At 50.7% G+C, this 13,287-nt stretch overlaps 1 protein-coding gene across 17 annotated transcripts in view; it reads left to right on the top strand.

Moving 5' to 3' along the window:
* MACF1 (microtubule actin crosslinking factor 1) overlaps window positions 1–13,287 on the top strand; it is a 241,253-nt gene that overhangs the window by 123,173 nt on the left and 104,793 nt on the right. For all 17 annotated transcript variants that reach the window (XM_072980349.2, XM_072980350.2, XM_072980348.2 and 14 more), the window contains 13 exons: window positions 1,221–1,347; window positions 1,826–2,009; window positions 2,927–3,096; window positions 3,651–3,829; window positions 3,998–4,136; window positions 4,892–5,085; window positions 5,899–6,061; window positions 7,323–7,406; window positions 7,792–7,899; window positions 8,331–8,429; window positions 8,997–9,149; window positions 9,353–9,441; window positions 9,989–10,124. In XM_072980349.2, the coding sequence (XP_072836450.2) occupies window positions 1,221–1,347; window positions 1,826–2,009; window positions 2,927–3,096; window positions 3,651–3,829; window positions 3,998–4,136; window positions 4,892–5,085; window positions 5,899–6,061; window positions 7,323–7,406; window positions 7,792–7,899; window positions 8,331–8,429; window positions 8,997–9,149; window positions 9,353–9,441; window positions 9,989–10,124 (1,825 nt within the window). The remainder of the gene's footprint in view (window positions 1–1,220; window positions 1,348–1,825; window positions 2,010–2,926; window positions 3,097–3,650; window positions 3,830–3,997; window positions 4,137–4,891; window positions 5,086–5,898; window positions 6,062–7,322; window positions 7,407–7,791; window positions 7,900–8,330; window positions 8,430–8,996; window positions 9,150–9,352; window positions 9,442–9,988; window positions 10,125–13,287) is intronic.

The raw sequence follows: 13,287 nt of genomic DNA, 5'->3' as shown, positions 1-13,287 counted from the left end.
ATCTTGTTTATGGGAGTTCTGGGGAATAATAAAGTAAAAAAACCTAAACAGAATTTATTTAAAGCTATGATTATAGCAGCACATGCAGTAATAGCTTATGGGTGGAAGGATGCATCAAAATGGACTTTGGAAAGATGGAATTGGTATTTATATGAATGGATTCAATCAGACATACTGTCGATTTTGACACAGGATAAGGTATGGGAAGAAAAAACATTAGAGATAAGAAAGAAATGGTCGGGATATGTAAGATGGGTAAGAGAAGGGGGGGCCAATAATGTTATATTGGTTAAACTCCAAAAGGTGTGCTCATGGTTGCAGATTTAAAATTAAATGGTCTTTTTCTGTTTTTTTTTTTTTTTTCTTTGGGGGGGTGGGATAAGGGGGTAGAAATAAATAGGAGAAATGATGACTATGTAAAGATAAGAGAAATGGTTATGTATGGATATGTTAATTAAAAAAATAAAAAAAAAATGTTACGATGATGATGCTTTCAGGCTATTTGCCTTTGCTTTCCTTTGGGCAATGGTGTGCACAATTTTTATCTTCTGTAGGGTTTTTTTTCCTTACCACTTTGAAGATGGTGTGTGTGTAAGGAGCTGCCATAAACCATGTCAAAATAATATAATGCAGTTCCCCTCTCTCGTCATGACTGGAACTCAGTCTCAGCTTGGCGATGAATAAATCTGTGTTGTTCTAGTTTGGCGTCAGTTTTGTTTGTGTAGGTCTCATTTTCATTACCATCTGCAAATTAAAACAAATGAAGAGGGGAAAAGCACTCCCTCGAAATTTCACTTCATTTTAAATATCTTCTCTCTCAAAAAAAATGCTAAGTTTTTTTTTATACCTTGAAAACTAAAGTATGGTTATTTGTTTGCACTTTATTTTATTTTACTTTATTTTAGCACAGTTTGGCACATATTTTTTTTTAGACAGGGAAAAAACTGTGAAATTCAGAGAATTCCAGCACTCGAAAGAGAACTGTATGTTGATCTGTATCTCTGTCTGGGCAGCGCCAATGAATCGGGCTCCCTGACAAGTGAGATCTGAACAAAATCTTTCCGCACCCCTCCTTCAACTCATGCATCTTCCCAGCACAAGGTGTCCCAATTAGAAGATCAGATCTTACAGTATCACAGCACACAGTGTTGAGGCTTTGTCTGTGGGCTCCATACAGAAGGGGGTCAAAGACCTTTTTTGCTCTCTGTTTTTGGCTGCAGGGTGGAGCAGCTGTACCAGAAGGTCATGGCGCTGTGGCATCAGCTCCACGTAAACATGAAGAGTCTGGTCTCCTGGAACTACTTGAGGAAGGACATCTCTCTGGTGCAAAGCTGGACTATAGAGAAGGTAATTTTCCAACCCCTCCAGAGAGGGACAGTATTTGGTTGACACTTCTGTGAACATGAAAAGCGCACACAACCAACCCGTGTTGGTTAGACGGGACCTCTTGGTCGGACAGGAAAGCCAGATTGGAAATTAGAACCAGGTGGGCAGGGAGTGAGAAGGAAAGGGCAGACGGGAGCACAAGGTGGATGAAGTTCTTGGTACCCTGTAAGGAAATGGTGAAGTGGGTGCCCAGAAGCACAATGCTCGGGCTGGTTCCTTGGGAGAAGAGGCTTCTAGGTGTACAGTGCAGCAGGCACCTGCAAAATTAGTTTAATTAGAAGTTGCACCGAGAAAGGAGAGAAGGTCTGCCATTCCCATTCTTGGTTGTCCATGCTGTGGTGGTGCCAGCCTGTAACTCTGCAAGCCTTCCCTTTGCACGGAGCTTTCCAGGTCTGAGTAGGTATCTCTCTCTCTCTCTCTCTCCCCCCCCCCCCCACAGCTGAGGGCCTTGCCCCCTGGGGAGTGCCACCAATCCATGAGGAACCTGGAGGTGCATCATCAGGACTTCTTGGAGGACAGCCAGGATTCGGAGGTCTTCTCCGTTGCCGACCGGCTGCGCCTGGAGGAGGAAGTCGACTCCTGCAAGGAGCATTTCCAGCAGCTTATGCAGTCAGTGGAAAACGGTGAGCTCGGGGAAAGCTGGAAAAACCAGTATTTGAGGCAGCCTCAAGAGAAACTGAATAGATGTAGGGTAAGAGAAAGATTACAAAAAGCCTGTGACGGCGTGCTTCAAGGATGGCCCACCGGTCTGGAGCTGATCCCCAAACTAGTTTTATCTGCTGCTTGTTGGCTGTGTCACACGTAGATCAAAACTTGGGGGGAGGATTTGATTTTTGTGGTTTTTCATGTGGCCTCTTCTAACTAAAGTAACCACAGCAGTAACTCGCTTCTTCCTAAAGATAACTCCCAAGATATCCTGCCTGAGGTGGCTGCCCCAGTTTTCCCTAGGGCAGTACTGGTCTTCCGGAGCTGTTCTAAGTCTGCAGGCCATGCACGATGGTCACACCTGTAGCACGGGGTTCTGCAGTACAAACAGTTGGAGAGGGACTCCTTGTACGGAGCAGTGGCAATAAATGGGCTACGGTGCTTTTATTTCAAATGATGCTGATCTGCCTTGTGGTTTCTTGTGCAACCTTTTAAGGAACTCCTAGAAAAGAGCCCATGTCTGTCCTTAGCTGCATCAGCCGTCTAAAACTGCCTTGCATGGGGATGAGCTGTAGATATGTGGCCATGCACCTTCAGTGGAGACTCGTGATGATTCTCCAGGGTTTGAGGGCTGTTTTGGACTACAACTCCCAGAATCCCCCAGCCAGCATGGTCAGCATGACTTGGGGGATTTTGCAGATCCTATTCCTTGTCATCTACGCTCTAGGCTCAGGGAGAGCTTCCTTTTCTCAGCCTGCAAATCGGACATCCTTGGGTGGGGCCTGAGATCTGAAGCTCAGAAGCTCTGCCCAAGAGGCGAACAGACCAGCTGCTGCCTTTGGTCCGGCCGGTCAATTTCAGTGTTTTTGCTTGTTTTGTGCCTGCGCGTGACCAGAGGACAAAGATGAGACCGCTTCCCGCACTTACCTGTCCGAGCTGAAGAACATCCGCCTTCACCTGGAGGAGTGCGAGCAGCGTTTGGTGGGCACCATCCGGACACCGAGCAGCACGAGGACTGACGGGGACGCCTTGCAGGAGAACACTTTCCGGATCGCTGAGCAGGAGGTTGGTTTTGCTCGCTGGGCTGCCGGCGGAGGTGATGATGGCGCTACGGGATTATTTTGCACGTAGGAAGAAAGCCCGAGAGCCTGTTTTTGGTGGTGAGCCTACTCGCTCTGTGGTTAGGAAAGAAAATGGCACAGGAAAAAGTGTAGGCGTTGGGAGGCCTGCCATTTATTTATTTACATTTATTTACTTAAAATATATTTACCCTGGCTTTCTCCTCAAAAAGACCCAAGGCGGCGGCTGGCATTGTGGTGCCACACCAGGGGAGAATTTGCCAGTGCTGGGCGACTCCGTCAGAGAATTTCAGGGGTGTGTCCCGGAGAAAGTTTCTAGCCCTAACAAGTTACAAAAACACTTGGCAGGCCATCAGACCTGGGGACTAACGAGTCTCGTTTGGTTCAAGGGGCTGTTCTCGAGGGTCCCCCTGCTGGCTTTTGACCCGGCGGTCCCTGGCCGGATTCATTCCCTCCCGATTCTTTTTCTTAAGAGCGGCTCCGTCAAAGTAGGTCTCGGCCTCTTTGCTCTTTGCCACCTAACGTCTGTTGTCTCTCCAGCGGCTGAAGGAGGATTTGCATCGCCTGAAGGCTGACATGGAGCAACTTTCGGAGAGATGCAATATTTTCCTGCACAAGTCCCCGACAGGCTCCAGCACCCCACACCTTCGTTCTGAGCTCAACCTGCTGGTGGAAAAGATGGACCACGTCTACGGGCTGTCCTCCATCTACTTGGACAAGTGAGTCTGTCTGGTTCCCAAGCCCAGAGAGGCAGAAACACAGATGGGTAAATTGACTGTTGTTTAATGCCTTAATCGGCCTAATAAACAGCAAATGCTGTTCTCTGGGCACAGCAAGAAAGAACGGCGGTCACTGAGGTTTCTCCCTTTCCCCCCCCCATTCACTAGGCTGAAGACGGTGGATATAATTATTCGGAATACTCAAGGGGCCGAGTCCTTGGTCAAGGGATATGAGGTGAAACTGAGCCAGGAGGAGGCTGTGCCAGCTGACCTCGCCGCCATTCGGTCTCACCGGGCCACGTTGCAGGTCGGTAGCTCTCAACGGAGTCTCTCTTGATTCCTCAGCAACATCTACATAGGTAGGAGACATATTTAAGGGTCTTTCAGGGCTCACAAAGTTCATCTTGACAAACTGTGAAGGTGCCGGCCACAGGGACTGGCGAAACATTAGGAAGAAAAATCTCCCAGAAGAGGGCCAAACAGCCCGAAAAACCTACAACCATCAATTGAAATGCTCCTTTGTTCCTCTTTGGTAACGAGTTACGTTTAGAATTGGCAGGGAAGATGAGGTTGGATAGTTAGGTGACGTTAATGCTCAGTTTCTCTGAGATGCCTTTTTTGGGTTTCCTGGTCTTGTAGCTCTCCAGCTTCCTTTCCGGGTGCGCAGGCACCCTTTCCACGCACAGGAGGCCGCCTCGCCTCCAAAGCAGCCTCCATCTTTCCCCATGACACCTGCGTTGCATCCTCTTTCCTGTGGGAGCTTCCTACATTTTGGCAAGAACGTAGTGCTTCTGTGCATTTTATAAACTCGCCGTTGTGTGGATTGCAATGATGATTCACACATTTTAATCCTTGCCATCTGCCCCGTGATGAGGAGTGGTCCAAACTGTTAGTGCAAGTAATTTTTTTTAAAAAAAACAACCACCCATAGTCCAAGCAACAGCTGGCAGCTGGGTTTGCAGGTGGCTGACCTTCAATTGCTAGCTGGCTTGTGGGTCCAGCCAGTTCTAACGTACGCCTCTCTTTCCTTCTGCCTCTGCCTGTCCGTGTTAAACGATGCAGCAATGGGTCAGTGAAGTGAGTGAGAAGAAGACGGTCTTTTCCACGTTGGAAGAGGATTTGGCAAAGGCCAAGGTGGTGGCCGACCAGCTGTACCGTCTGAAGCAGGAGCACAGTCCGGACCTGGAGCGCTACCAGGAGAAAGGCACGCAGCTCTGGGACCGCTGGCAGCGGGTCAGCCTGCAGATGGAGACTCGGTGCGTGTGCGTGCCAGCCCTCTGCCTGGTCGCTGCTTTGCCTTTTGGGGTCCTCTGAATGCTGGGGAGGGTCCCTCGGCACCCGGCTCTCCAGGCCACCCCTTCCCCACACCCTCTCACTGTCACCCCTGTGTCAGTCTCCAGAATAACCCCAGAGGACGAGGGTCTCGGCTGAATTCTGGTGGACTCAGGCAGAGGGGGGTCTGGCAGGATTTGGGCCATGTCTCCTGTCGGTCAGTTATGTCCTTTGAGGGTGGTGTGCAATCAGAAGAGGGAGCCGCTCCCGCTCTTGCCCTGAGGAAAGAGACTGTTCACAAGCACCGAGGAGGGACTGCAGTAGCCCTGGATCCTTCAGATAGGACTCTCCTTCCTTGAAGACTGGCCCTTGGCTTAGACGTCTGTTCACTGGCCTTGTAGACGTTCTCAGGGCCTGGCTCAGGACTGCGGCTGGGCACTCTCTAGTCAATTCCCAACGGACAACCCCGTTAGAGTTTTGGAGGGATGCCTGGTGTTAAAGCCCCCTTCCTCCCCAATCCATGTCTATGGCCAAGCAGAGACCTCAACCCAGGTCTCCTAGCCCAAATCTCTGTCCACTGGGCCAGATATAATTCCAGGTCTGTATGAAACCATCCCAGTCTGTAAACCGCCTCAAGCTAGGGACCTGCCGTCGTTTAACTTTCCTAAGGCCCCGTGCATGCCCACGGTGAGAGTTTCTTTTAATACAAATGGTTTTTCTTGATATTTATCATTTCTCTGCTGCTCTGTTCCCCCTTCTCCTGTTTTCTGTCGTCGTTGTTTTTAATCTCTCGGCAGCCAATCGGAGCTGGAGAGCATCGAGCAGGTCCTGAGCGATTACCGGAACTGTCATGGAGCGCTAATCCAGTGGATTGAGGAGGCGATGGCCCAGCAGGAGCTGATGAAACCTGGACAAGCCGAGGAGAGCAAAGTTCTCTCGGAGCAGCTCAGCCAGCAGATGGTGAGCCTGGCGGGGCCAGGAAGGAATCGGAGGGCTTAAGGGGGCATGTCGTCACATTAGGCTTTTTCCCCCCCCCTCCCGCCGAGCCCTGAAAAGGGACTGCTGAACAGGATTTGTGCTGGGATTCCACATGCCCAGAGAGTCACATGGACGGCCGTTTTCGTTCTGTGCGCCACTCTGTGCTTTTTAAAATGATGGATAAAATAAGTCTCCATTTGACACCGTTTTGAAGACTCGGTTCTGAAATGGCTAAGCTTTAACCAAGAGGTTCATGACTAAGTGTTTGTGACCCTCTGTTGGGTCACAACTCTGTTGGGTTTCTCTGCTAGGCAGGTACCTAGCTTCTGAGAGAGATTCTACACAGATGCCTGCGTCCGTCTGCTGCCAGTTTTAAATCATCCCTGTTTCTGAATATGCAGATGCAAGTCATGATTGCATCCTCGCTAAGAAACCTGCAGCGGGTTCTGGCTTCAACTGGAAAATTGGCAGAAAAGGACAGGGAATGCGATCAAGGCGCCCGGGAACTTCCTTATGGGGCGGTGCATTTTAATGTGGAAGCAAAAAGGCAAGGGGGAGGACATGGTAGGAGGGAGCAAGCTATGCATGGTGCAGAGAAAGTGTTCCAGTCTCTGATCAGATTGTGGTTGAGTAGGATCATGAGTGAGGAGAAGTCCGAGAGAGAGCAAGGCATCCTTCTTTACAACGCTCAGAGTTAGTTGGCAAGATCTGGGGGATGGCCAGCTTGGAAATTTTAAAAAGGAATGTTCACAGATCTCAAGGGAGAGATCCAGCTCCGTCAGTGGCTGCCTGTCATGATGGCTATGTGCCATGTTCATCTGCAAGAGCATCCTCTGCTGTCACATACACACACCCCGCTGGCGAGGGAAGGACCAGAGGGGAGGACCGTGTGTCTTTGTGATCAGAGGGCGAGCTTCTCAAGGGCCTCTCTTTTTGAGCGTGGTAGGAAGTAGAATGATGGATGTGAGAAGCCTTGGGTCCAGCCTTGTTGGCTTGTTCATATAGCCTTAGAGGGGAAGAGGACTGTAAATCAGAAAGGAAGGGTCTGCAGTGGCCACAGTAGACTGAGAAACATTTAACTCGGGCCTTAATTGTGTGGGATTTGTACACACACAAACACACAGAGAGAGTTACAAAGATGGAGGTGGGTTTATTTTATTTTATTTGTAGGCTGCCTTTCAGGGACTCAAAGTGGCATTTTGCAAGCCTGATTCTGACAATGCTTTTTCCTTTTCAACTGAAGGCGCTTTTTGCTGAAATAGAGGCCAATCAAGCGAAACTGGACCAGTGTCAGAAACTGTCCCAGCAGTATTCGGCTGCAGTCAAGGTAACAGGATGTTCCTGCTCCTCTGCTACACCACCGAGGCCAACACAACTGGGAATTTCAGTGAGGAAGATTAAATCTAGGTGGGACAGGATAAGGCGCCCCGGGGCCGATCCTGTTCTTATTTCCTGTCGGAATTGTGCGGCGAAGCTGCTTCAGACGTGTGGAGCTTTTCCAGAATGATGTGGGCTTTGGGTGGGTGGATCTGATCCCAGTATGGTTGAAACCCCCCGCTCTGAATTGACAGTAGAACTGAACACGATCATAAAATACACCCACTGTCTGCTCTGGAAGAGGATGCTGAGGATGACATCCTTTGAGCATCGCTGCTAAGTGCAGAGTCTCAGCATGGATTCCCCTTTTTTTTGCCATCCTGGTGTGTTTTTAGGACTACGAGCTGCAGCTGATGACCTACCGTGCCTTTGTAGAATCTCAGCAGAAGTCTCCCGTGAAGCGACGCCGTGTGCTCTCCTCTTCCGACACTATCACTCAAGAGGTGAGGTCCTGTGCATTTTATTTTTTTTAGCCTAAGGCAGAAGCGGGGAAAGAGTCTCCCAGTTCCTGGTCAGACGTGCAAGGAGCGCCTTCCACAAAACCCGGCACTTTTGCCTCCTCTTGAACTTGTGCAAACGTTTGCTGGGGAAGACACGGAGCCCCCAGGAACCTGCTGGGTCAATGGAGTGGGAGAAGAGAGTGGCCGGGGTCAACCCAGTTTTTTTTTCCAGCTTACCTAAAACACAGCAGCCAGTTATTTAGCACTAGATCAGCACTTCCACCCTTTCTCGGTTGCCTTTCGGAAAAGAGCTGCCCTCCTCTTCCCACTGGCTCTGCATAGATGCCCTCCTTGCATGCTTTGCCAGTGGCAGCTCTGGCACGCGCGGTCCTTGAGCGCCTTGTTTTTCTCACCCCCCCCCAAACTCCTTCTAGTTCATGGATTTACGGACACGTTACACAGCCCTGGTGACGTTGACCACGCAGCACGTGAAGTACATCAGCGACGCCCTGCGGCGCCTGGAAGAAGAGGAGGTAAGGATGAAAGAGATCAAGACTGCCATGTAGGATCTGTCTCATGAATTTGTCTCCTACCCCACCCACCCAAGTTAGAAGCCTTCACCACCAGCTGTGCTGAGCAGGATTTCTGGGAGTTGCAGTCGAAGAACATCTGGGGGGACCCAAGGCTGGGAATCACTGCTGTAGAGTGCTGTTCTTTATAACTGTTTCCTATTCCCAGCTATCCATTATTTGCAATAGACGGAAATTTTCTGTTCCTGAACTCCCCAGTTGCTTGGCTTAGCTGCCTGTTGGTCATTGTTTTCATTCTCCATGATGGCACCCTCCCCTTAAGCTTGCATCCTACAAAATTTGCACTGTTTGCCTTCCGTTATGGATACATTTACCATGCAGACGTTGAAATGTTAGTGAACATTCAGCGGCATTGCTAAGGCTTTGCTGAGATCTCACAAGGCTCGGGAGGTGGACCTCCAGCGGGCCATTGAAAGCTGTAAGGAGTCTCCCTCACATGGGGGAAAGGACTTCTCTGTAGGTTCATGGAGCTGGCATTCCACAGCGTTTCGTTGTTACTGTTGTTTGCAGAAAATTGTGGAGGAAGAAAAGCAGGAGCATGTGGAGAAGGTGAAGGAACTTCTGGGCTGGGTCACGAGTTTTAAACACAGCGCACAATTCAAAAGCATCCCGCCAAAGAACGAAGAGCTCAGAGAGATTGAGAAGTCCATTTTAGACCAGCAGGTGCGTCAGGGCCATCGGGAGATTTCCCTGTTTTCCTTTCTACTTACATCTTTTGAACACCCAGATGGGTTTTGCCCCCTGGGTCTTTCCGCACCGGCGGGGCTCCGTTTCCCTCCAGCTCCTTGCAGCGCTCCTCGGAGCTGGACCTTCCTGCCTTGCCCTTTTTTTGAACCTCACCCTCTCCTTCTCCTCCTCCTTGCTAGGTTCTGAACGAGGAATTGGCTGCCCGGAAGGAGCAGGTCTCCGAAGCGGTCAAGACGGCCCAGATCTTTCTTGCGAAGCACGGCCCCAAGTGAGTGGCCGCGGGGGTGGGAGGGGGCGGGGGGGGAGAAACCTTGGGAAGAGCGCTGTGGTTGGGCTCCAGGAAGGCTTTTAGTCCCTGCTCGACAGAGAGGTTTCAAGCTTCTGGCCCTCAGGGTTTTAATCCCCACCACCTCCATCGCTTGGAGTGGTTGTCTTTTTGCAGATTCGGAGGTGTTAAAACAGAGGTGTGGGGCTGAACAGGGTTTTTGCAGAAATGTGAGAGTCACTGTTGCAAACTTGGTCCAGCTTCCATACCTCCAGTTTTGGGAAGCTGCTGCCTGCAAGAATTAAGGCATGGAGGGGGCTGCTGGGTCACCCGATAGGCACTTCCTTCTGTTTAGGGCAGGAGTGGGTGAAGCAGAGCCCTCTGGACCTTGTTAGAGCGGAGTTCCCAGCAGAATTGGCTGGACCTTGGCCGGGTTGTCCTCCAGCCATGTCGCGATGGCTACGCTTGGCCTGCCTCCGCTTTAGCCTCCGAGAGGTTCTTGCAGCGCCACGTTCCTCAACGTCTTGTCTCTTGCCTCCTGACCCCGCAGGCTGTCCGGCCAAGAGAAGGAGCAGATCTCGTCTCAGCTGAACCTGTTGCAGGCGACCTACGACCAGCTCTGCTCCGAGTCGGCAGAACAGCTCCAGCAGCTGCAAAGCCAAATGGCCCAGGAGACGGCCCATAAGGTAGCCCTGCTCTCTCCCTCTCAGGTTCTCCTCCTCCTCCTCCTCCTTGAGTGGCTGTGCTCTTTTCCCAGGTGCCGGGGGAGAGAGAGAGAGAGAGAGAGAAGTGACCCGCACCTGGAGGCTCATCACTTCCTGCGTAGAGCCCCAGATAGCTTTCGGAAGGCTGGACGCTGCCTATTTCGGCCCCTTCTGTTGAGTTTAGGAAAGGGATCTCCTAGGGTGGAGTTGATGACTGAAGTCCAGGCCAGGAGAGGGAGGCCTTCATGAACCTTGCTGAGTAGGAATTAGGAGAGAGGTGAGGATTACTAAACAGTCTCTCCACCAGCGGTGTGGTGTGGTGGATGTCCTACAGTGCTTGAGGGAGAAGCGTTGGGTGGATCAGGTTTCCTTGCACTCAGAGATGCCCATTTTACTGCTTCTCTTGGATCTGAAAAGTCCCTGCCAGCCCCAGGCCGGTCCCTGGGCTTCTCCAGCAGCCTCCTGGGCACGAGGCTCCTTCGTTAACCATAGGAGCTTGGGTGTTTCCGAGGTGGCCTTCTGCGGGATGGTTAAGAGAGAGAATGTCCATTCAGACTTGTGGCTGGAGCCCAGAAACGGTGTCCTTGAGCCCGGCTTTAGATGGAGGAACGGCAGGCAGCACATGCTTTTTGACAGCCGAGATTCCCCGAGTGAGGGACCGGAGAGGAAGGTGTGAAGGTCAAGAAGGCAGGCAGACCATCCAGTGTGGGCAGAAATAGGTGGGAAAGCCTAAGAGATGAAATTACAGAGAGGGGCAAATTGTAGAGAAGGAGTAGAAGAGCCAGCAGAAGGAACCGAGGAAGCCCCTCGTTCTGGGTTCTCACCTCCCCTTCCTAATCTCCCACCGCCCTCGTAAGCGCCTCTACCCCCAAAATGTCTCCAGGGACCAAAGCTTCAGCCTTCTTTCCGGCCACTTCTCCTGCACCCTTTTGAGCTCCACTTTCAGCCGTCTTCTTCCCTCGTGCGCTTGACAAAGGTCTTGAAATACACGTCCTCCTCCTCTTCCTGGTTTGTCCCTGTTCTGGAGTCCTACGTGGTCACCCTTGTATATCACGTGTATGTGAATGTGCTATTTATGTGTCCCATGCAATATGTATTTCTATGTGAAGTTGTGTTTTAATGCTCGCCAGCTCCTATACTTTGAAGCACTGTGGAACCAACTCAGCCGGGGCAGACGCTGTGGCCAGATTTTTTTTTTTAATTGGGGTGTAATCCTGAACAGAGTGAGGCCGGTTTTAAGTGGCAATCAGGCACTCCGGTTCCTTTTTCTGCAGGAGTGTCAGGACACTGCTTTAGCAAAGCTACCTGTCCCTGGAGGATCCTGTATAAACAGCCGGCATCTGAATAAGGCCATGTGATTGTATTGGAAGCTGTGGATGGGTCTAAAGAGGAGTGTTTGTTTTCTTTTTCCAAAAATATGATTCAGACTTCACTTGCAAAGGAAGATTTCTCTTGCAGTTTGTTGGCTGGTTTGGTTCAAGTGCTTCATTCGTGCAAGGAGCGTCTGGGGGTGGGGAGGGTTGACTTCAGAAACATTTCCAGTCTAGCAAGCCTCCACTTCTCCGCCGAGGTGGTGGAGAAAAAGTTCAAAGCACCGCCATCGGTGTTGAGTTGAGGAAACTGCACCCAGGGCCTCTTCTTCCTGCGGGCAGGACTCTTGACGCACTGAGCATGATGTGTCCCTATTGGGTTTGTGTTTCACATTGAGTTACTTGTTCAGATTAACGGTCATCCTTGCTTACCACTTTTCTGTTGTTGTTTTTTATAACTAACCACCTGAAGGTTGCACTGAAGGAATTGAGGAAAGATGTGTCTGGGGTGGGGGTGGGGGGGGAAACAGTTCAAGGGGCGTGTGTGTGGGGTGTGTGTTCTTTCCACTTTTTTGTGCAAAACAAACAGTCGCATGCCGGACGCTAACCCCCAGCTTTTACACTGTGTGCGCGCCCTACGGCTGAGCTGCTCCGTAAAGGCTCTGTCTTTAACTGCTCACGACAAACCCTACAGTGTCTGGTAAGTAAAAAGCCTTTTGTGACTCCTGTCTTCTTCTTCTTCTTCTTCCTCCTTTTCTGTTTTTGTGATCTTTCTGACTCATTTTAATCACTGTGCATGTTGGGAGTCCTGATTGTAGCGCTGGGAAGTTCTGAAGGCGTTTCCCATCCCCTGACCCTGCTGGGCTGTAAAATAAGAACAGGTGGATCAGGGCCCCATCGGAACGGTGCTCCCCCATGGCGGAAAGACCACAGTTCCTTCTTAGGACGTTGGGATACGGCGTGAGGGCTGTTGACCTGTGAGCAGCAGCTGCACCCTCCCAGTCTTGATACCCAGCATGCCCCCAGGGACCATCACTGTTAAGGCACCTCCTCAAACGTGGGTTCGTGCACAAAAGTACAGTGTTTTCCCGACACAGGGATCCCATATGTACTGAAGAGCTTTCTTCTGACTCTTGAGATTCCCAGCCAGCATGGTTGGTTGACTGAGAGCGAATTCCAAGATCCTAGTTTGGTCCCAAAGCCTACAGAGTTATTCCCTGGAAGGTTGACCTGTATAACCAACGCCAACGTTTCCGTGTGCATCCACAACCCAACGAAACGCTGCCAGATTCTCCCAGCATGGGTTTGTTCTCACCTAGATTTCTGCATTGACACCAATCTGGGCTTGAAGAGCTAACATCTTCCAGCAAAGCCTGGGCTGTCGTTGCCATAGCAAGAGAGCTTCTGGGATGCTGGTGGAGTCCTGGATAGAAAAAATAGGTGGTTCGCTCCCCTTTCCCTCTGTGCTTCCTGTGGCGGATTCGTGTTGTGGTTGTTCCGTGCCTCCTGACCCTTCTCCCTCTTTTTGGATATAGAAAAAGACCCAAGGGCACCGTGGTGAATGCATGGCTATTGTTACCATTTCTGTCTGTCTGTCCGTCCATCCCTTTCTCTTTCCTCCCAGTTGTCTTCATGCAGAACAGTGTGGCTGCAAAGCCCCCTCCCCCCTTTTTTTGCTGCTTTTGCTGCTTCGCTGCTCTTGGTGAATGTCCAAAATGTCTCAGCGATGCCACATCTGGCTGGCTAGATTGAGCGCCAAAGTGTCAACAGACAACAACTTGCAAGTTGTAAATCGTCAACCAGCCACGCCCTTGAGGTGTGCTCTCAATCTTTTG

This window comes from Pogona vitticeps, chromosome 9, assembly GCF_051106095.1.
Source record: "Pogona vitticeps strain Pit_001003342236 chromosome 9, PviZW2.1, whole genome shotgun sequence".
Classification (NCBI taxonomy): domain Eukaryota; kingdom Metazoa; phylum Chordata; class Lepidosauria; order Squamata; family Agamidae; genus Pogona; species Pogona vitticeps.
The sequence above is the reverse complement of the archived record's forward strand: the minus strand, read 5'-3'. Positions and strand labels throughout refer to the sequence as shown.